At 39.2% G+C, this 22,605-nt stretch overlaps 2 protein-coding genes across 8 annotated transcripts in view; both read right to left on the bottom strand.

Moving 5' to 3' along the window:
* birc6 (baculoviral IAP repeat containing 6) overlaps nucleotides 1–7,368 on the bottom strand; it is a 121,646-nt gene extending 114,278 nt beyond the window's left edge. For all 7 annotated transcript variants that reach the window (XM_056395963.1, XM_056395965.1, XM_056395969.1 and 4 more), the window contains exons 1-2: nucleotides 6,939–7,368; nucleotides 1,844–2,025 (exon numbers count right to left, since the gene is read on the bottom strand). In XM_056395963.1, coding sequence (XP_056251938.1) covers nucleotides 1,844–2,025; nucleotides 6,939–7,149 — 393 coding nt within the window. In that variant the 5' untranslated portion in view covers nucleotides 7,150–7,368. The remainder of the gene's footprint in view (nucleotides 1–1,843; nucleotides 2,026–6,938) is intronic.
* Nucleotides 7,369–16,688: 9,320 nt separating this feature from the next.
* Nucleotides 16,689–22,280, bottom strand: yipf4 (Yip1 domain family, member 4). Its single transcript, XM_056396206.1, has 6 exons — nucleotides 22,048–22,280; nucleotides 21,023–21,176; nucleotides 20,263–20,434; nucleotides 19,183–19,260; nucleotides 18,945–19,058; nucleotides 16,689–17,570 (listed from the first exon to the last, which is right to left on the bottom strand). The coding sequence occupies exons 1-6, from the start codon at nucleotides 22,103–22,105 to the stop codon at nucleotides 17,433–17,435; spliced, it is 714 nt and encodes a 237-aa protein (XP_056252181.1). The 5' UTR covers nucleotides 22,106–22,280; the 3' UTR covers nucleotides 16,689–17,432.
* Between the last annotated feature and the right edge of the window lie 325 nt (nucleotides 22,281–22,605).

Genomic DNA, 22,605 nt, shown 5'->3' with positions numbered 1-22,605 from the left:
ATTTGAGCTGTAATGATCTGTTCAAATGTAGGCTGCAGTCTTTATTAGCACATCAGATCATCGACAGGTGATATGGTTGATAAAAAGACAGCCGCACTTGATCAGGATCATGTTGATAGACTTGTGCTTCTGGCAAATAATGTGAGAAATTAGGTGGGACCGTTAGGCTTGATTATCAGTTCCATGTTTTACCTTGCTACATTTTTAGTTGAATGGTATTGGAGCTCCCTCGTGTTGTATGTCTTACTGTGTGTTCTATGTTACTGTGGCACTTTTAGACTTTGAGTTTCACTGAATGAAAAGTACGGCACATATTTAAAAAACGTTTTATTGAGAGCAAGGTAGAAGTGACAGACATAAAGAAAACAATTTAATACAGCCATTAAAAATGTAACATTTGACTGCTGGAAGAATGGTAATAAACTAACGAAAATAATGAATTGTTGTGGTGTTTTGAGGAAACAGGCTTGAGTACGGGGGGGAGGGGCGCATTCGAATGAATTGCAGGTCATTTCGAATTCATCCGATATTATTTTTTTGAAAAAGTGACAGCTTTAATGTGTTGTTGTATTTTTGGCCTGCTTTCTGTCTCTTTCCCTGAAGCACTTCATGTTGTTGTGATGTATAAATGTCAAAACAGATGTGAGGTCAAATATTTGGAATTGTCTTTTATAAATCCTTAAGCTGCCGATAAAAAACTAAAGAAAAAGAAAATGAAGCACTGATCAGGTTTGAAGTGTCAGTTTCAGGTGGACTCCAGGGGTCAGTTCAAGTATTAGTATTAAATGAAAACAGATGCTATGTTTAACCTTTGCAGAATGTTTATTACAACTAGGGCTCAACAATGTGCAAAAAAATCATCACTGCAAGGCTCACCTGGTAAATTCTGTAATATGTGGAGACTTTTCTGGTCTGGAGTTCCATGAGAACCCTATAGGATAGCAGTACTGTCCTAATATCAAATATCTGCTCTGATTGATCTGATTTACTTATCTACTTACTTTGTATGTGATGGGAGGTTTTTTAAGTATGTATACATTTTGTGTGCTCATTTAAAAAAATGTAATAAACAGAGATTTTAAAAAAAAAAAAATCTTAATGCGGTTATTTCGGCAGATATTGCAATATGAGTCAAGATTTTAGTTGGAATGATTGTTTTTGAATTTTCTTTTCACTGAAAAAAATCTAAAAATGATGCTGATGTAATTTTTGTTGGGTCTATACCAAACAAACATGTTCTTTTATGTCTGAAGAATATGATTTGTAGGCCGAGGAGTCTCTGTAGCACCACAACAGTGTGCTAACAATGCTCAACAATGTGACACATTTTACCTTCATCAAAAAAACTACAGCTCCTGTGATTCAGATATTGCACTGGGCCATATTGCTATTTTAATTATATATAAATTAATTGTGCCGCTCTCATTACAGCAATGAAGTTTTAGGTGAAAAATGAGATGAGATTAAAGACATGTGAGGTGCAAGCTGATGAGTAAGAGATCCCAACAGGCCCTGCATTAGAATGTGTCTCTGCGTGTGTCTCAAGTGTCCACTTGTGAACAGATTCAATTCAACTCAACTCAACTCACAGATCAGATCACCTGAGATGCATGTTAATGAAAGGTGTGAACAGGGCCAGAGATGAGTTGTCAGTTATAGTGTAAGCAATAAAGCATTTGAAAGCAGTTCAATTTTCAGTAAATTTTATATCAATGAAATAGTTAAAGTGTGACATAAAAAATACATGGAAAAGCTATTACCACAACAGCTATAACCCTCTCTTTTGGATGCTTCCTGGTGTCTGTGAATAGTGGAAGGCAGCCACAGCACAGCCTTCTCTTACCTCTGTCACCGGCAGCTCCAGCTGAACCATGTCCTCAGGCTTCGCCACTGGAGGCTGGAGAGCTGTGTCCAGGAGCAGGATGCCATTCAGGTCCTTCCTGCATCCCACTGCATAGTCATCCACAAAAAGCACCTTGTCCACTGCAGGAAAGTACTGACATCTGACACGACCACCAGGTTTAGCTGGGACAGAAACAGAGGACAACACACAGTGTCAGGAGGTTTGAAGGAGAAGACAGGTCCAGAAGTGCAGCCCGAAAAACACCATGACAGTTCCATTTGTCTTTGGTGGAGTGTAATCTTCTTATCTTAAACCAAACAAATCAAACCAAACATGTTCTAATTAACAAACCTGACTGGTCATGTTTTACATATCTCTTTACACATTTTACACACTGGTACTGACTGGTAAATGGAGTATTTATGACTCTTAATAGGCTGCCTTAACAAATCATTTCATGATGAACACAAACAAATTCAATCAGTGTCTGCAGATAAAAGTGACTGTTACGTCATCAATGTCACATACTAAGATCAACAAAAATAAATGTGTGCTTGGACTGGGTGATCTTATCAATAGTCTTATCGTCCTATTGTCACCTTGTGATATTACCAATACCCAATATGACTGCCCCTAGGGGGGCTGCCATATGTACTGAGTTTAAAACTTCTGGGATTGAACACAGCCACAGTAGGATGACAAATACATTTTATGACTATGTTAAAACTAAACAAAACTGTCATTACAAACAATAAATTATTTACATATAGCAATCAGAGGATTCACAGTTATCACTCAAAATCAGCATGGGGCGGTATGTACGCTAACAGCACATCCTTAACATGTACACAGTAAAGAGCAAAGCTGGCCAATAGCCAAACTGTAAATTCCTCTAATGGCAGATGTACTGGATGTAAACATATACAGTATGCAAGCATGAAAATAACTGAAATCGTTGTGGCTCTGTGGTGTAGTCCTTTGACTGTTGAGGCACTCTCTCTGCATTTCTATTAACCAGAGTTCATGATTTAAGGAAGTGGGTTGCTTTTTTTTGTAAAGAAGCTGTTTTGCAATGCTTCGCCAAAATAAATGTTCCATATTTCCTAATTAGAGTAGCAGTAACTTGTCTTCATCTTCATCAGACATTTGGAAACAGTAATCGGCACTAAGCATCACAGTTACTGTATCAGTTTTTCCAATATTGACAAAAACTTGGTCATATAGAGGCCAAGTTGTCTTCTCTTCACAACATATTACTGCAGATCACTCAAGTAATCATCTGGGACTCAGACCCCCACACTACAAAATACCCTGCGGTCCTGGATATCACAGCGACTATCACACAGCCTGTTAACATGAAGTCATTTTCAGCAGTTAGCTTGTCAGAGGAAACTTCAGTCAAGGATCCAAAAAATGTCAAAATCATCATAAAAAAGAGATGGCATCAAATCTAAGTCTGGATGTGTAGAAAGATTCATTCCGAAGAAATTCTGTCCCACCTACATTCAGGTTCATAGGTTTAACAAGGGTCTTGATCCGAGGGGAGGTGACATCATTAAGCAGTTACTGAACACACATTTTTAACCCTGTAGATCCTGATGGTTTAATAGAACTTCTGGATTTAAATCAATTTCTTTGATGAAATGATATTTGCTCTGTTCTCTGTAGCTACACAGAACTCGTCCTTTTACAGTGAGAGTTGAGGCACACTGTCAGGATCAGAACAGACACAGAGCTTCAGCTGGCTCATTACTAGACTCGGTCTAGATCTACGAATGTTCATATTATGAGCATATTCAACTATGTATTTTGAATTTTGTATTTATTTTTGTCAGTGTAGGGGAGACCGGGGATGGTTGTAACACAGGTCAGTTGTAACACTTCCGATTTCCAATCTCCAACTCCAATCAGGAAAAGTTCTGAATCACCCGATTAACTCTATACCTGCTCAGTTTAGTCCTTATTCCACATGTGAGTAAGTTGCCCCCTGTGACAGACACAGATTTTGGATGTTTTGGAAGGAAAAACTAATTTTGGATGTAAAAAGGTTTTTTTGTTTTTGTTTTAACTTTATTTATTTTTGTAATAGTACCGCCTGCTTTGTAGTTAAACTCTTCAAACTTAAAGTAAGCTAGTTCAGGTCTACAAGAGCCTGTGATAGTTGTAACAACAATACACAGACACACATAGAGTGTTGAATAAAAAGCTATAAATATCAAGTTTTTGTCATAATCCTTGTATCATAATGTTACAGCTAACCCAGACTATGAGGGAAATTGTAACATTTCACTCCTTGTATTTTAGACTAAACCACACATTTTCTGTTTGTGTTGCAGAGATAACACCTACACCATTTAACAGCAGACACATGTAACTAGTTTGAATTAAATTGTGAACACACGGACTTAAAAGATACAGAAAGAAATGTCTAAAACGTTGAAACCCTCCCCAATCTACCCTACTCAAGTAGTCATTATTACAAAATTAAATGAAGGTCACACACCCATGGTTGAACTCAACCTTCATGTTGATCTCAACTTCACATCTATAAAGTTTTGTGACACTATAATGTTGATAGAATCTGTCCTCAGACAGGCAGACATATAAACTAGGGATGATCATTTGGAATTTTTTTTCTGACAGATAGTTCACAGACCATTAACTGTTAACCAAGCCAGACTTTATAATGAACAAAAACAGATCAATGAAACAAAAACACACTGTGAAGTTGCATTTTTCAGACCTCAAAATAAAATCAACAGGCACAGCCTAGGTCAGTCCTCTGCAGAGCAGACAGCTTGTCTACTGGTTTTTATTCAGAGATAGCAAGCAACATGTGGACATGCTGTGGGGTTAGTCTAGTCCACAGTCTGTTAGCTGTGAGACCTGCAGTGGATAATACCTGCTCAGATGGTACTGATGTCCCAGGATATTTTAACTGTTCAACTGATAATGTCAATCTAAGTTCTTATTGTCAGTTAATGGTTAAACAGTTTGCAGAGTGTGAACAACACTAATAAAAACTGCCAAAGTACTCAAAACCACCTCTGTGGTAGTTGCTGCTACAGTAGTTGTCTCCACTCCAGGACCACATTTTGTCATGACCACGCACGCACACGCCCACACATGCCCGCACACACACACACACACACACACACACACAAGGTGCAAATAATACCAGCCACTGTCCCAGCTGGTAATTAGCATGCAAAGCAAGCAATATATTACAAGCACATATCCAAATTGTTTCTGATTTAATAAAAAATTGCTGGTTTTCTCTGAAGCAGTAATATTCAATTTGCCCATAGTCAGTGATTTCATGTATCAGCTGCTGTGCTCTGTGAGCATGGTTAGCAGAGGAGCTGAAGCACTCACGCCAATCTGACAGCAAACTTACACTGTCTGACAGATTTCCATCTGCTGGGTTATTTTGGAACATGAACTCAGTGGGCGTAGAAGAGGAGTAAATATGCCATAAAGGCTATGACCATAATGTTGTTTTTTCAAAGGAGAAAAAGTATACCATGTAAATTCAACAAAAATCAGAACTGAAAGCCATTCAACCATCCAAACATTATGTCAGGCGTATAGACAGCAAAGTACCAATTTTTGCCACCATTTTTCCCAAAACAGATCTGGATATGACATCAACTGGGCTGAACCTTCTAACAACTGACAGACATCTGATGGTGACAGACACAGAGAGCCTCAGCTGAAAATTAACTGAAATTAATTAAATCACGACAGCCTATGGTCGATGATGATGGTGGTTGTAAGACAAAGAGGTGTCTATCTCCTGAAAGCCAGACTTCGCAAAAAAGGCTTGATCTTCAGTCATTTGAAACACTCCTCAGATGGCCTGCAGCATTTCAAACACAATGGCCAATGCTAAATAATGCAGTTTTGCAACTGTACAGTATTTATGTGAGAGACTGCATGTATAGTAAATACTGTTAAATACTGTTTACAGTTAACAGCCCCACTCACAAAAACTAGGTCACCATAAATGCTTCATATGGCAACAAGTGCTCATGAAAAGCTGTGTTGCTTTAATAAATGTTAGTGTATGACTTTTATTCAGTGATAAACGTCAGAGTGAAAGACCAGACAGCCATCAACTGATTAACAGAATTTAAGTTGTAAACAACTCGTACAGTAACACCAAACTACTGTCTATGAGCCAGCCCAACCAACCCAAGTGTATTCATGTAATTCTCTTTTTTATATCTCTATGACACCTGCTACTATGTGAGAACAAGGAGGACAACCATCAACTGTGCAGTTATCAGGTAAGTGTGGAACACAGCTTGATAAATATATTGCAAACTCTTGCAGAAACTTTGTAATGTCCTCTACGTTCATCGTGACAGAACATAACGTGCTTACATGCAACACCAACAACACAAGTGTTCAGCTGATTATTTGACTAAATTATCCATGTCAGCCCAGCAAGCGGAAAAAGGCCCCACTACACCAATTCTACAACATCAAGTCAGTTTACTTTCAACATCACACCAATGCCTCCAAATGACGGTGCGCACAAGCAGCTAGAGCCGCCAACTAGCTTTATGGCTATAACAGCAATTTACATTAACACATTGTACTACATTAACAACAGTAGGTGTGCTACTCCAAGTGACCAACATATGAACCGCACTTATAACGACGTATCGTTATCGTGACTGACCGCTAGAATAACAGAAACTGACAAGGAAGGTTGCCCGGCTGACTAGCATTGTGCTAAGTTATCTAGCTAGCTATTAGCTTGCATGGTAGATATGTCATGTTGCAAATGTGATAAACAGTAGAAAACATTGGCGCTAAAGAAGCACTATTTTAAATTTAGCCTAAAACAGATCAATGTCCGAATACTGTGTTTTAGCACAAGCAGAACTGACCAACTGAACGGATCCTGTCTGACACATAATCAAACTGGTGTTAGGCCTGAATATAACTTGCTAGGAACAGCTAACGTTAGCTAGCTAAGATTACGACTCAGCCTGTGTCGTGTTTAGTGTCTGTTGACAATCAGTGGTTGGTTTGTCAAAACAGAAACTATTGGTGTTAGGGCCTTATACGGGGCTCTGGTACTTACCGTGCAAGGCTGAAGCCTGGAGAATGGCCCCCGAAGTGCCGTCAATAACTTTGATACTGCCGCGGCTGGTAACGGCCAAGATAGCGTTCAGGGCCGGGTGGTAGGAAAGGCTTCGCAGGCCCTCCTCGTCGCAACGCAGGCAACCGTCTCTCAGTACAATCCAGTCTGAGGAGGTGGACGAGCCGGAGCCCGGCGAGGCCGCGGCCGCCATCTTTCCTTATTTTTCCCTTCCCTTCCTTTTTGGGGTTTGTGATGGTCCGATGATACACGCAATACTTCTAAATCTAAAAGACCAGCTCCGAATTATCACTCCGCTGCCACTCCTGACTCCTTCTGCGGCTTCTTCTCCTCCGCCCGTTACCGCAGCAGTGGCTATTCACCATCAGCGCTAAGGAACTCCAGGCTGGGCTCTATGTCAGTTACACGATAGGTACACGGAGCTAGCGTATGTCTCCGCTACCTCCCGCGATAACACGAATTGCAAGTGAGAACAAACGGATGGACAAAATAATAGGAACAGCTAAATAATAGTTCTGCAACAAACATCAACAGCAATTACATAATATTTTGTTTGATTTCATTTGCGGGAACAGATGTCATTATCTAAAAAAGATACGTTATGCAACAGTAAAAGAAATGGTGGTCTGGAGGTACTAAGTTTTGATATGTTAAATAATACTTTCAAAATGAAATTGTTAACTAATTTGATGAAGGAAAAAAGAAAATATTTGGAATACGTTCCCTAAACATTTTTTTAATTTGATAGGTTAAATTAATTTTCTGCTTGAATTTGATTATAAAATTGATAATTATGTGCTTGTAGATAGATAGATAGATAGATAGATAGATAGATAGATAGATAGATAGATTATTTATGCCCTAGGGGTTGCTGTGGCATTCACATTATTGTTATTCAAATCTTTATTGTTATAATTATTATTATTATTATTATTATTATTATATTGTTATTATTAGTGTGAATACTGCAGCATTCACACATTGTTATTCAAATCTTTATATTTTATTCTTACTTCTTCCGCCTTTCAACGGTCGCTAACTACTCCATACTCTTTCGTACAAAAACCATTCAACTAACAACATATTGAGCTTGTTCTGTAGATTATTGGATGTATTATAATTTTTTCTACTATTCTTAATATTGAAAATTTTACGCTTTTTCTGCAATATTTTTGCCATTCAAATTAATGGAGAGAATGTTCAAATGCTTGAATTTTTTGCCTCTTTAAACTTCATCTACTTCAGCATACCTTCAGCTACAGACTTCATTCAAACTTTAAAATGTTCACAAGACATTCAGCTATTAAACTTGTTTTCAAGTGTTTGACATCTCATACAGTTTTTGAATTATCACAGTTATAGTTTCATGCTTTTTTGAGATCATTCTTTAGTTTATAATTGGTGTGTATTGCACTGAATGTTCAGGGCTAGAGTGGATGACATCATCACTAGAGTGGGAGAAGCTCTAAAATTTGTCTGAAAAAAATCTGTGTAACTCGTCCACATTTCAATCTTGACACATCATTTCTTCCTCATTAGTTTCTTATAAAGTGACTACCTTAGCAGAGACTAACAGAATTTAAACTGTCACCTCTAAACGGATGGGAGTACCCTCCAACTGTCCCATGGACTGCAATACAAATTCAGGAGTGGATTTCAGGAGAAAACCAGAACTGATCCTTTTTTGTAACTCGCTCCAATTTCTACATTTTTGCCTCCAGAAACACCAAAACCACATGGAGGTATTCAGGAAAGTCTTGTGGCACTGACCATGTGATAATTTTGCTGATATTGTGTACTGTTTTGTACTCAATGGCAGGAGTTTGAGAGGTTCGCTGACCCATTCCTCCCATAGATTTGTATGAGCTCTGTGTCTTCAACAGCCAGACTTTCTCTCTTACACACATACAAACACACACACACACACACACATACACACACACACACACACACACACACACACACACACACACACACACACACACACACACACACACGCACACACACACGCACACACACATAGATATATTGACAGAAACACAGAAACAGCATCGCCACGATTTGGATTAACCTTCAAAATAAAAGTGTCAACATGGTAAGAGGGAATTATTGGCTCTGTTGTACAAAACATTATGCAATTTATACTGCAAAACACGGAAGACACTTTCAAAATAAGAGTTTCAAAAAGGTAAGAGGTAAGGTAGGTACTACATTTTTGATCTTAGAAGCTATTGTCTATATGGGGATATAGTGGTATAGCTTTATTGCAGATCAACTTCTGTTAGGGTATGTACATAGACAGGCAGGAGGAACAGCCGCTCCAGGGTCTTCATGATGTGTGATGTGAGGGCTAGCAGTCTGTAGCCATTTATGTCAGCCAGTCATCCTACTTAAAGTACCGGAACAAGACATGATGTTTTCCACAGGACCGGGACCCTCCCTGTTTGAAGGCTTAAGTTAAAGATCCTCTGGAGAGGCTCTGCCAGCTGGGCTGCACAGTTCTTCAACAGCCTCGGACACACACCATCCAGGCCTGTTGCCTTTGCAGGACGTAGCCCCTTGAGCTGTAAAGCACAGGAGACTTGACCCCAGTGTGGAGGGAGTTGCAGCTGTAGTGTCAGGTTGTGAAGGAGATGCTGTAGTAGAAGCTGCAGCTGAAGTAATGGGAGAGAGAAGAGGTGAAGCTGTGTCAAACCTGTTGTAGAACAGGTGGAAGTCATTGGCCTTGTCCACATCACCTGCCTGGCTATTCTTCTCTTTATAGCCAGTGATGGTTCTCATCCCCTTCCACACCTCTCTGGTGTTGTTGTGCTGCAGTTTCCTCTCGACTTTCTTTTTGTAGTCCTCTTTCGCCTGCTTTAATCTCCTCTTCAGCTCATGTTGCAAACACCTTGGCTTCTCCCTGTCTCCATCCCTGAAGGCCTCCTTTTTCTGCTTGAGGAGGGTCTTGATGTTACTGGTGATCCAGGGTTTGTTGTTTGGAAAGCAGTGTACAGTTCTTGCTGGTATTACAGTGTCCATACAGAAGTTAATGTAGTCCGTGTTACATTCCACCATTCTATCAAGGTCAGGGTCCTTGCTTTTATCATTTTCCTCTGACTCCTACAGTGCATTCCAATCTGTGCACTCAAAACAGTCTTTTAGAGACTCACTGGCCTCCGGGGTCCAGTTCCTGAATGAGCAGGTGGTTGCAGCCTGCCTCAGTACACAGGGCTTGTAGGAAGGCTGAAGAAAAACCTGATTATGATCTGCTCTGCCAAGTGGTGGAGCTGAAGCAGTGTAGGCCTCCTTGACATTTGCATACAACAGATCCAGGGTCTTATTTTCACTTATGGGACAGTCAACACACTGAGTGAAGCCTGTCTGGTGAGAGGCGAGAGTGACATGGATAAAATCCCCCAATATTGCAATGAATGCATCAGGGTGCTGGGTCTGTACTCTCGCAACAGTCTTGTGAATGACGTCACACGTGACTGCAGGCTCTGCTCGTGGCTGAATGTAAACAACAATGGCGACAATGTGTGAGAACTCCCTCAGTACATAGTACGGTCTAAGACCAACTGCCAGCAGTTCAATATCCCGACAGCAGATTTTCTCCTTCACTGTGATGTGACCGGGGTTGCACCATCTATTGTTCACAAGCAGAACCAGTCCTCCACCTTTATTCTTCCCACTTGCTCGGGCGTCTCTGTCCGCTCGTACTGCGGTGAAGCCGGGTAAATCCACACAACGGTCTGGACTGTTGTCATTTAACCAGGTCTCTGTGAAACACATGAGACTACACTCACGATATGCTCGCTGGTTCTTCACAAGTGCCTCCAGTTCATCACACTTGTTAGCCAGGGAGCTGACATTTCCCATGAGGATCGATGGTAGAAAAGGCTTATATCTCCATCTCCTAGCCTTTAGCTTAGCCCAAGCTCTACATTCACGGTACAACTTCTTCAGCTCAGCAGGTATGGGATGTTTAACTCCATATCTGGTAAACTTTAAACCCAGGAATTCTTTCCTTGTGTACATTTTTTCCACCGTCAGACGAAACAACGACATAGAAAAATATCTACAAAAAATATACTAATATAAATATATTGTAAAAAACTATGAGCTACGTGGACTTGCCGCCACTTTCCTTTCAGAAAGACAGATCATCTGCTGAATGCTTCCTGAAGCTGGACTGAAACATACTTCCACTGAAAACAGATACACCACAGATATCACAGGAGTCTCTAATCAGGAAATGTGTGTGTGTGTGTGAGTGTGTGTTTGTCTATCTGTCTGTCTGTCTGTGTACCTGTCTGTTTTTGTCTGTATTTATGTGTATTTCTGTGTCAGTTAGAATGACAAACTGAAATTAACTGTCAAATGCTTCCTGATTAACTGGACTGAAACATATTTCCAGTGAAACCAGTTGAGATGTGTGTAAATCATGAAATGTCAGTGAAGTGGTTGATAAACACCACAGATGTCAGAGGAGTCTCTTATCAGGTTATTTGACCCAGATGTTTGTCCTCTCCCTCCACTTAGAGGTTGCCATGGTGACAATTCTGTCTCACTGGGTGCCCACCTGTCTTTCTCTTTGAAAAAGGGAGCACCTGGAAAACACTGGTTAAAGGTAATCGACCAATCAGAATGAGCTCCAAAGGTAATCGACCAATCACAATGAGCTTCAAAAGTAATCCACCAGTTAGAATATATGTAATGTGGAGTCAGTTAGATTTCAAACTGAAATTAACAGCCAAATTTTCCAAATGAAACTGTATCTATCTACCTGTTTATCTGACTGTGTGTCTGTCTACCTGTCTACCTTTCTATATGTCCATTTGTGTGTGTGTGTGTGTGTGTGTGCCTGCGTGTGTGTATATGTGTGTCTCTGTTGTGTGTGTGTGTGTGTGTGTGTGTGTGTGTCTCTCTCTCTCTATCTGTCTTTCCGTGTACTGTTTCTGACTGCCTGCCTATCTGTTCCACTCTAGCGATGATGTCAACCACTCTAGCGTGTGAATGCTGAGACCTGAATGACATTGCTGAAGCAATGCTGAAGTAGCTGAAGCAACTGCTGAAGCAATGCTGAAGTAGCTGAAGCAATGCTGAAGTAGCTGAAGCAATGCTGGAGTAGCTGAAAATATTGCTGATGATTAAAAGTTGAACTTGTAAGCTAGAGGTTTAATGTCCTGAAATGGTTGAAAAAGGCCTGAGTTGTTGAGAGAAGGTGTAACAAACAGCACAAAACTGTACAAAATATACAAAATTTAAAACAGGTTAGTTCCAAGTGAAATGGCTTCAATTGAAAACAAAGAAAGAAGAAATATACAATCAAAATTTTTAATTTCACACCTGAAGGAGATTACTGACATAATGCTAAAATAGTTGAAAAAGCAGCTCATATAAACTGATCAACAGTGCTTTGAGAAATGAGTTGCCAAGATGTTAACCCGGAGCAGCTGAAGTCCATTAGTTGCAAAAGATGAGAATTCAAAAGAATGTTGTTGAATCAGTTGAAAGCCAAATTATTTACTGCCAAAGGTGGAAGTAGGAGTAAAATGCCATAAAAATGTGAAGAAGTAATCATGTGTGTTAGTAACAGAAAGATGGATGACATCCTAAACAGTAGAAACTTTAATTTAATATATCAACATGCTGAGTAATCACTTAATAGCCGAAAGTCTTGCGAACAGTTTAAAGTTTGAATAAAGTCTGTAGCTGAAAGTACGCTTGAGTAGGTGAAGTTTTGAAGGAATTGAACATCATCCTCATTTACTTACATTGTAAAAAATTTGCAGAGAAAAAGCTTATTATTTCAAAAATTGTATCAAAAATTTGAAGGAAAGGATACATCTCCTGAAGAAGCTGAACGTTTTGATAGTTGAACGGTTTATGTAGCACAAAGTATGCAGGAGTAGTTAACAACCGAAGGAAAGTAAAAGGAGGATCTGTGTCATGTCCATGAAGAGACGTTAAGATATGTTTAGTTTTGTCTGTCTCGTGACTTCTTGTTTTATTTTGAAAACCTAACTCTCCTCTCGTTTCAGGTAACTTCCTCCTTCCCTTGTGTGTTTCCCACTGGTCTGATAGTCTGCCCCGCCCTGATTGTTTCCATCTGTTTCCCATTACCTTGTGTGTGTATATAGTCTGCGTTTCCCTTTGTCCTGTGCCAGTTCGTCTTGTCGCGTCGCCGGAGAACCACGCCAGCCATGTTATCCCACGCCAGGTTTTGAATTTGATGTTACGTTTTGCCATAGTCTTGCTGTACATTATTTTGATACTTTGTCTTTACCTGTGTCCTGAATTTTTTTGTTGGTTTTCCTCAAAAGAGTGATTTTTATTTGGGTACTTTGAATATATATTCCTCTGTTAGTGATTTTCCTTTGCTACTTTATTATTAAAATATTGTTAATTGGTACTTTGTCTTGGAGTCCTGCATTTGGGTTCAAGGCTTAGTTCAGTTGTGACAATCTGGAGTATAACACCAGTGGAGCAGGTTAAATTTGGTATGTCTGCTGCTGTATTTACTGTTGTTCTGTCGAGTCTGAACTGTCATCTCCCTCTATGAGCACTGACGTGTAGACAGATTTCTGTGTGTGTGTGTTTATGTGCACTTCGCTCTGTGTGCCTCTCTGCCTGTCTGTATTTTTGTGTGTTTCTGTGTCAGTTAGAATTACAAACTGAAATTAAGTGCTGAATGCTTCCTGACTACAACTGGACTGAAACATATTTCCAATGAAAACAGTGTAGAGGTGTGTAAATCATCGTGTGTATTTAGTGTTGTAGCAGTCTGTAGTGGGATTTTGATAGACATGTCAGTAGAGTGGTTGATAAACACCACAGATATCCAAGGAGTCTCTAATCAGGTAATTTGACCTAGCTGTGTACCCCCTCCCTGCACTCAGAGGTCGCCATGGTGACAGTGCTGTCCGTCTGACTGCCTACCTTTCTTTATTTCTGAATAAAGGTAGCACTCGGAAAAAACTTGTTAAAAGTGATCCACCAATCAGAATGGTGTCCAAAAGTAGTCCACCAATTAGCATATGTAATGTGGAGTCAGGATCAGCTCTGGTTTCTCCTGAATTTATATTGCGGTCCATGGCAGAGTTGAAGGGGGCTTGCATCACTTGGAGGGTCACATTTCTAATTCTGTTAGTCTTTGTGCTAAGGTAGACACTTTGTATGAAACAGGACAAATTTGTGTAATGAGGAAGAAATGATGTGTCAAGATCAAAATATGTGGCAGTAAGGACGAGTTACAGATTTTTCTTTCAGACAAATTTTATAGCTTCTCACACTCTAGTGATGTCATCCACTCTAGCCCTCAGTTGTGCAATACACACCCATTATAAACTCTAAAGTGACTTAAAACTGATAATTCAAAAAAACTTTACAAGATATCAAAAAGTTGAATACAAGTTTAATAGCTGAAAGTCTTGTAAACATTTTAGAGTTGAATGAAGTCTGTAGCTGAAAGTATGCTGAAGTAGTTGAAGAGGCTTAAGCTTTCAAGGATTTGAAAGTGTCTCCATTCATTTAAATTGCATAAAAAGCTTAATATTTTGAAAATTATAAATAGCAGAAAAAAAGTTGTATACATTTGATAATCTTCAGTTCGATAATATTTCAGTTTGAAAAAAGTAGGAATAGTTAGAGACCGCGGAAAGGCAGAAGAGGTAAGAATAATAAACGGAGTGTTCGTTTTTTGACCTGACAATAACATATAGTGCTATATGCATTGCTTCATTCAGCAATCCCACCAATAATAAACGGAATGTTAATTTTTCAACCTAACACAACATATAGTGGGATTTCTTCATTCAGCAATGCATATATAAAGATTTGAAGAGATAAGATAATATATGCCTTCAATGGTATTGCATTGCAGGCACATAACTATAAAAATTCCTGGAGAAATTTTGTATGTGCTTGGTGCGTGTACTTCACTCCTCACTTTTCAATCTATACAAAGGACGTTACTTTAATTTTCATTCATGCTGTAGAGACTTATCCTGACACTGATCCAGTCACTGCAGGTGTCCTTCAAAAAGCCTTTTGAAGCTGTCACGACTGGCCAAAATAACCTCACACTGATGGTTTCAAACACAAATTTGTCCCCACAACAATAGCAAGACATGTATACACACATGTACATGCCCTAACAGAAGTTGATCTGCAATCAAGTTATACCACTATATCCCCATGTAGACGATAGCTTCTAAAATCAAACTTTTATGACCTACCTTACTTCTTACCTTTTTGAGTGTGTGAGTGTGTGTGTGTGTGTGTGCGCAGCGGTAGAGCTGCCCAACAGAACCTCCAGTAAGTTCTTTTTACCTGGTTGAGACTCTTATTTTGAAAGTGAATATCAAAAAAGTAAGATGGTGTTTGTGTGTGTCTGTCAATGTGCGTGTAAGTATTGTTGTGTGTGTGGCAGTAGAGCTGTCTTCCAGCGAGCCTCTAAAAAGCTTCTATTACCAGGTTGAGACACTTATACATTTAATATCCATATGGTGGAGACGGAGTTTGTGTGTCTTTTAACCTTCAACCTTTGAAGTTGTCAGGACTGGCCAAAATGACCTAACAACTAACACCTAACCTAATAATGGGTTTTAACCGAAATTATCCTCACAATTATAGAAAGAGATGTACACAAATGCAAAGAACCACACATGGTACACGCAGAGTTCACCCTGTTGATTTATCTCAGAGTTGGACTCATACCTGAGTTAAAAGGCTAAGAATCAATGAGTTTAATTAGCCAATCAGAATCAGTTTTGCCCATTTCTGTCCAGTAACACTTGCTCCTGAATTTGTATTGTAGTCAATGGGAGTGGTGGAGGGTACTCCCATCACTTCCTCAAAAACTGTAAAAGATGTCAGAACGAGACCAAAACTGGGTGATAAAAGAGCTTGTCTGACTTTTTTGAGGAAAATGTTCAGGGACGGCAGTTAGAGGGCACAGTTGGCTCCAGTTAGCGAGTGGAGCTTGCCTAAAGTAAGACAGCAGACATCGCTGAAGATGTAATAACTATCACAACCCTCTACACTGAAGTTACAACACCACAACGAGCAAGCTAGAGAGAGGGAGAGAGAGAGAAGCTCTTTTATTACCCAGTAATACATGAGTATTTATCCACTTTACATGAGAACTCAATATTCATGGATTGCATACATCCATTTTTGAACTCAGCCTTCATGTAGAGCTCAACTACACATGTAAAGTTTTATGACTGCATCCTGCAGGTTGTGATGCTATCTCTGTGACAAGATTTGTCCACAGGCAGACAGACAGACAACTACTAAAGTACTGAAAACCACCTCTGGATGTGTCAGTGTCTTAAGTATCAAATTTTGCCATGATGACAAACACAGAGACTCACAAGGTGAAAACAATAGCAGCTGGTACTGTGATCCCAGTGCGGGAAAATAAAAGCGTGGGTAGTGACGGGCTGAGAAAGACCTTAAAAAACTAAAATAAGAATAAAATCTTATCGTTTGACTGTTATTCTGTTATCATTTCATGTTATCATAAAAAGTGTGTTTATTTTTAAAATATTTGCCTGCAAAAACAGCTAAGAGGGTGAACATATACTTGCTAAAGATCAGCATGTTAGTGTTAAGCCTTTACTTCATTTTCTCACTTGTATTTCAAATGTCTAGAATTAGCATGTAGTATAGAACTGGGCACAACCCTTCTGTTGACCTCATGTTTACAAATTACTGTTTTGAATGAGATTTTGTGAGTCCATCTCAAAGGTGTTTCAATATACAGCATTCTTTATTGTATTTGTGTGACCAGCTGTATAGACTGTATGTAAAGCAGTAATTAGTCAGTAAATACCAAATGTATAGGTGGGAAATGACTATTAATTGACTATAATTATTAACCAAATGATGAACCAAATGACAAACAGGACTGAGGGGAAAACAAGGCACCACATTTTGTAGACAACGTTTTATATCACTGTAACTGTCCCAGTCTGCTTCTGCTGCTGAAATCCTTCAATTAATAAAACAGCTCTATGAAAAATAAATAGACATTTCTCATAGTACATTACAGTGCAAAAAGACATTCTGCTCAACTGTCTCTCTGCTCAAATTCTTACTTCAGCATCAGCATAAATACAGATACTTGGCAACACATTATTCAGAGCGAATTAAAAAAATCATTACATTAATATTGAACTCTGATTATTTCCAGCTTCATGAACTACGAATAACAATGGAGATTATTGCACTAGTGAACGAGAAGTCTGCATACCCAAGTTGAAGCTGTAAGAACATATGCTTTTTATTGACCAAAGACAAAAGGGATAAAACTATATACATTGATATATATTCCAGGCATTCCCCGTCATCTAGAGTTTAACAGAGTTAAAAAAGAAATAAACACCTTTAAAAAAAAAAAAAAATCTTGGTTCCGTAGTTTGACTTTTCACCCCCATGCTCCTGGGTCACTGTCCATTAAAAGGTCCACAGTTTCAACTCAACCCATCACACACCAGTATATAGTGATAGGAAGTAGATATACAAAAGGAAGATGGGGTATATGAGAAGGGGCTTCTTCGTTTTAAATTCATCTCCGACGAGCAGTGAAGCAGCACTGTACGCAGCCCAGAACACTCCGAACAGCTGCAACATGAGAACAGACAGAAACATCATTACACTCAGGATTTATCCATCAGTATTTATGATTAACAAATAACACATAACTCAGAACTTACTTTGTCATTATCATGGTTTGGATTTTACTAACTGTTTTCATCTTCTCCTCCCAAAAACATGGAGCATTTTTCACATCTATACATTGATTTATTTACTGACCTATTTAGGGCAGTTTTTGTGTTTCGGTGCAAGTTTTAGAATAAAAACAGTAATTTCTTGTGTTTTTGGACTGTGTACTTCCTCGGCTGACATGGTGTAAGTGTATACAAATATCACTCAGAAAATTCAACATGCTACTTTTTCCAGAATATTAGTAATGTCAGAGGTCTAGGCCCACCCTTCAGCCAGTCAACATTTGAGGGAAGGACATTGAGGTGGTGCACACTTATAAATACCTAGGTGTGCACCTGGACAGTAAACTGGACTGGTCCCTGAACACTGATGCCATCTACAGGAAGGGGCAGAGACGGCTCTTTTTCCTCAGGAGGCTCAGGTCCTTTGACGTCTGCAGTGAAATGCTGCACATGTTTTATCAGTCAGTGGTGGCCAGTGTATTCTTTTATGCTGCAGTCTCCTGGGGCAGCAGCATGTCAGAAACAAACACAAAGAGACTGGACAAGCTGGTAAAAAAGGCTGGGTCTGTGCTTGGCAGGAGTCTGGACTCACTCAGGACTGTTGTGGAGAGACACATGCAATGTAAGATGGAGGTCATCTTGGACAATACCAACCACCCTCTCCACAACATTCTGGCAGGACAGAGAAGCAGCTGCAGCTGCAGCAAGCGTCTCATCTCACTGCGCTGCAGAACAGAGAGGTTCAGGAGATCCTTTGTTCCCACTGCCATCAGACTATACAACACCTCAGCCAAAGGAAGTGGACTAATCTAATTATTATTGTTTATTATAAACTGTTATTATTATTATTATTATTATTATTATTATAAAAGGGTTGTCCCATGGAAAACAAATGTATCATGTCAGCTGTTACAAAATTTGTGATATTGGGTTCTATAAATAAAATATGACATGACTTAGTGTGGCTAATATAACTGGGCAGATGCTGTGAATAATACAGTATTTCTCATAATCATAGATCAGGTTTATTGAAGACAAAACCTTAGTAAAAATATTGAGTATTTATAAAAATAAAAAATATGCACAGATAAGAAAAAAAAAAGAAGCCACAAGCACATGACAAATTAAAATGTCCCACCCCAACCTTCGGCCCAAAAAGGTTTGCATTTCAGACATATTGAATGGTGGACTCTCCCTCCTATCAACTGTCATTACACACACTCTGTCGATCCATTGTAAGTTTTGTTTTTTGTGGGCTTTGACTCACTTTGATTAGTGTAGAGACAACCTCGAACCCCCCAATCACTAAGAGCAGGGGGGCTATGACGATGAGAGGAAGAAGGGAATATCCAATCACTCCAAGAACCTGGCCGTAGGAAACCTACTCAGAACAACAACAGGACTCCATGAGAACATGTTTTTGTTTTACAATAACAAGTAGAAGTGTCAAGTCTGAGGATACTGTGACTGTCTGAAGAAGATGACTATGTGTCAGCTGCACTTACTTCACCACCAAGAACACGGGCCAGAAGGAAAATCGTTAGTGACCCAAATATCCAGATGGTGACAATCCAAGACACGACCTGTTAGATAAAAGCAGATCTTAGTGTCAACACGGAGCACTGTAAGAAGTTAACAAAACAATTATGTGACAGTCATACAATGCCATCGTCATAATTTATCATATTAACTAAAACAGCTCCATAAATGTCTGTACATTAATTCTTATATATTCATGTTGAAGCTGCTGAATTTTTACTTCTGTAAATTCATCTTAATGTGTAAACATCTAGACATTCAATGTTTTCTCCTGAATTTAATCTGGATGTGACGGACAAAAAGGCCCCTGAGACACTTAAAAGCTTTTCCCACAGCAGGAACTAAACTAACGCAACATACTGTGTATCTGTTATCACAGGTTCTGCTTATGTTTCCACTCTTCCCCATCTGGGGATGAATCCCAGGAACTAAATTTGGGCCATGGCTCAGAGCAAGCTCCAGGTACTTTCAGGTAGTTGGTAGTAGTGCACTTTCTGTTGTAACTGATCATTACAACACATATAACTAAAACAAACAAAACACCATTGTACAACTGCATTTGCATGGACCAGGACAAAAAATACTGAAAAGTTAGAATCAAGTCCACTTGTCCAGACCCTCATTGGTATTTGGGGAGAGATGTCTCACCATCTGGCAGAAATGGGAACAGACCACAGAGCCAAACAGTGCAGGTAACAAAATAAAAAGATAATTTTAAGATTAAGAATCACAGTATGGTCTGATATGCTGGGTGCTGTTTTGCTGATGGACCTATAAGCCTGAGCAGTGCTCTGGATTCAGTATGAAACAACATGAACGAAAATCAATGACAATATCGCCTCTTCTCTCATTGCTGTCTATAATGTCACACAAAAGGGTTTTTTATAGGATTTTTTATGATTTATGTCCAAAACAGACTAGCTTGTAAAACACAGTAGAAAAGCAATGAAGACCTCCATGTCAGAGGTAGTTAAGTTCCTGGGGAAAAGGCCTGACAGTGTTAGAACAGTGTGGAAACACAGCTGTATTTCTCATGTCCTGCTCACCCTGAACTGTCCATAGATGGAGATCATGGAGAAGAGCAGCACCACAGCTAGAGGGCCCCAGAAATCCGGGTTGTCTCTGACCACCTGCCGGTTGTAACCCAGTGATGGCATTGGCATCAGTACACAACGAATCTTGTAATAGATGTCCTTCAGGTCAATGTCCAGCTCCTCCCTGCTCACACACAAGACCACACTATTACACACACTGGATTAAATCTGTTTGCAACTGTATTAAATAGCAACAGGTAGGATGGTTACATCATCAAGATGATGTTTCCTTCAAGTCAGATCTGAAGCCATTCAAAAGACATTTCCATAATGTTTCAAACTGTTTGGCCATGATGTGTGAATGAAGTCAGTGGTGAAGGCACAAAGTAGATGTGAGTAATATCACCACAAGATAGTGTCCACTCATGACTGAGCTGGTAGGAATAACCTCAGTGTACTGCTTTGCACAGTAACTGTACCTGAGAGATGTGTGATCAGCTTGATAGCTGTTCCTGCTCCTTTGTAGATGGGTAGGAGCCGCCACTAAAAGTATTGTATGAGTCAGATACACCTACCACAGCTGGTTTTAGAAATCACCTACTTCTGTTGCAGATTCTCTTATACTGAAGAACAGGACACTTAATTTCCTCTCTTCCAGAATGGTTTTAAACTATCCCAGTTACATTTAACAACAGCCCTGTTTGTACAGAAAAAGATAAAACTCTGATTAAAAGAAAGGTGCGAGTTAAAAAAGGATTGAACATATACTCACAAAAGAGGTTTGCTGTCTTCACTGTCCTCCTCCTCCACCTCCAGTAGCCAGCCGTAGCCTCGTTGCCTCAGAAAGGTGGTGGCATATGGGTCTTTACCACTGTCACTGCCCATGTTTAGTTTAATGTCTGGGGAACTGATGGTGCCACTTAGCTCTGTGGAAAAAGTGTTTATTTACTTATTCATGCATCACATCTTTTATATCTGGGACTGAAAATCTGTGTTTCTTTATCATTCATCTGTATATACATAATTAATTTATTACAAATATATCCAAGGTGTAGTTAATTACATTTAATATTCAAGGAAAATTGAAGCCTTGCTGTACTGCTAAATAATACCAACACAATAATGTGCATTTCATTACAGTGCACTACTATCATTGTGTATTCTGTATATATCAATATTACAGAAAATGTCATAGCTCTATTCATATTATATTATTCTGTTTTATGTCCATTATATGTTTCTCATCTGCCTCATTAATATTAGTGAATTTCCATTTGGTCTTAATAAAGCATTCTCTCTCAGAAAACGTATTTCTGCTTTACTTTTAAATCACCTGGACATGTTTGACCTGAAGTCTGGTCTTCATCCGCCATAGGATGTTATCAGGTTGTGGAAACTGTATGTGTCACTAGTGTAAACAATATTGGAAGAGCAGTTCTTACGTATTATTTTAAATGGCCTCATAACTTAGACGAAAAACCAGCTTAAATAAAACCTCCAGTTTTCCAGTGGTGTTTGTCAGGTACGTTCTTTTGAAGCCATCATGAACAACTCGTACTGGTACTGAAATGAGTTATCCAACCTAATGATAGCTTTAACATTTAATAATGTAACGTTACAGTAGCTATTTCAAATAGCAAAGCGTCGACACACACCTCAGTTCTATTTTTCGACTGACTGCATTTGTGTCTAGGTGATTTTACTACTTTATGACAGCTAAAATAACACACGTAAACAGGCCAGTGGTTAGCTGTTTTAAGGCCTGCTAGCCGTGAAGTGCTGCTAGCATTAGCCTACCTTCAGCCTCAGTCGAAGAGACGAACGTGAAATCTCCGTTGTTGGGAGAGAACTGCATCTTGGTTTTCTGTCACTGCCACACGGCTCAGGTCCAGACAAATGACATTTAAATCAGCGGTCACTGAAATGTGTCGGGATGCGATAATAACGCTGTCATTAGATCGCAGCTCATCAGTGAAGTTGAACTATCATTTTGTTTTCGGTCCGTCTGTCAATGCTGCAGCTGGAAGCAGGAAGTCCAGAGGATGCTGGGTAATGAGACACGTCTTATGGTACATTCAGGGCTTGTCATAAAGCTGGGACATTATATGTATATATTCAATAAATCAATAAATCAATCAATCTATCTATCTATCTATCTATCTATCTATCTATCTATCTATCTATCTATCTATCTATCTATCTATCTATTTATCTATCTATCTATCTATCTATCTATCTATCTAAGGTATGAATTATGTCAATAAAATGGTAAATTATGTTTTTTAATATTTATATATTACTTTAACATTTGATGAAATATTCTTGTCCACTGTGTTACTGTGAAGTCTGTGATTT

Source organism: Seriola aureovittata, chromosome 14, assembly GCF_021018895.1.
Source record: "Seriola aureovittata isolate HTS-2021-v1 ecotype China chromosome 14, ASM2101889v1, whole genome shotgun sequence".
NCBI classification, from domain to species: domain Eukaryota; kingdom Metazoa; phylum Chordata; class Actinopteri; order Carangiformes; family Carangidae; genus Seriola; species Seriola aureovittata.
The sequence above is the reverse complement of the archived record's forward strand: the minus strand, read 5'-3'. Positions and strand labels throughout refer to the sequence as shown.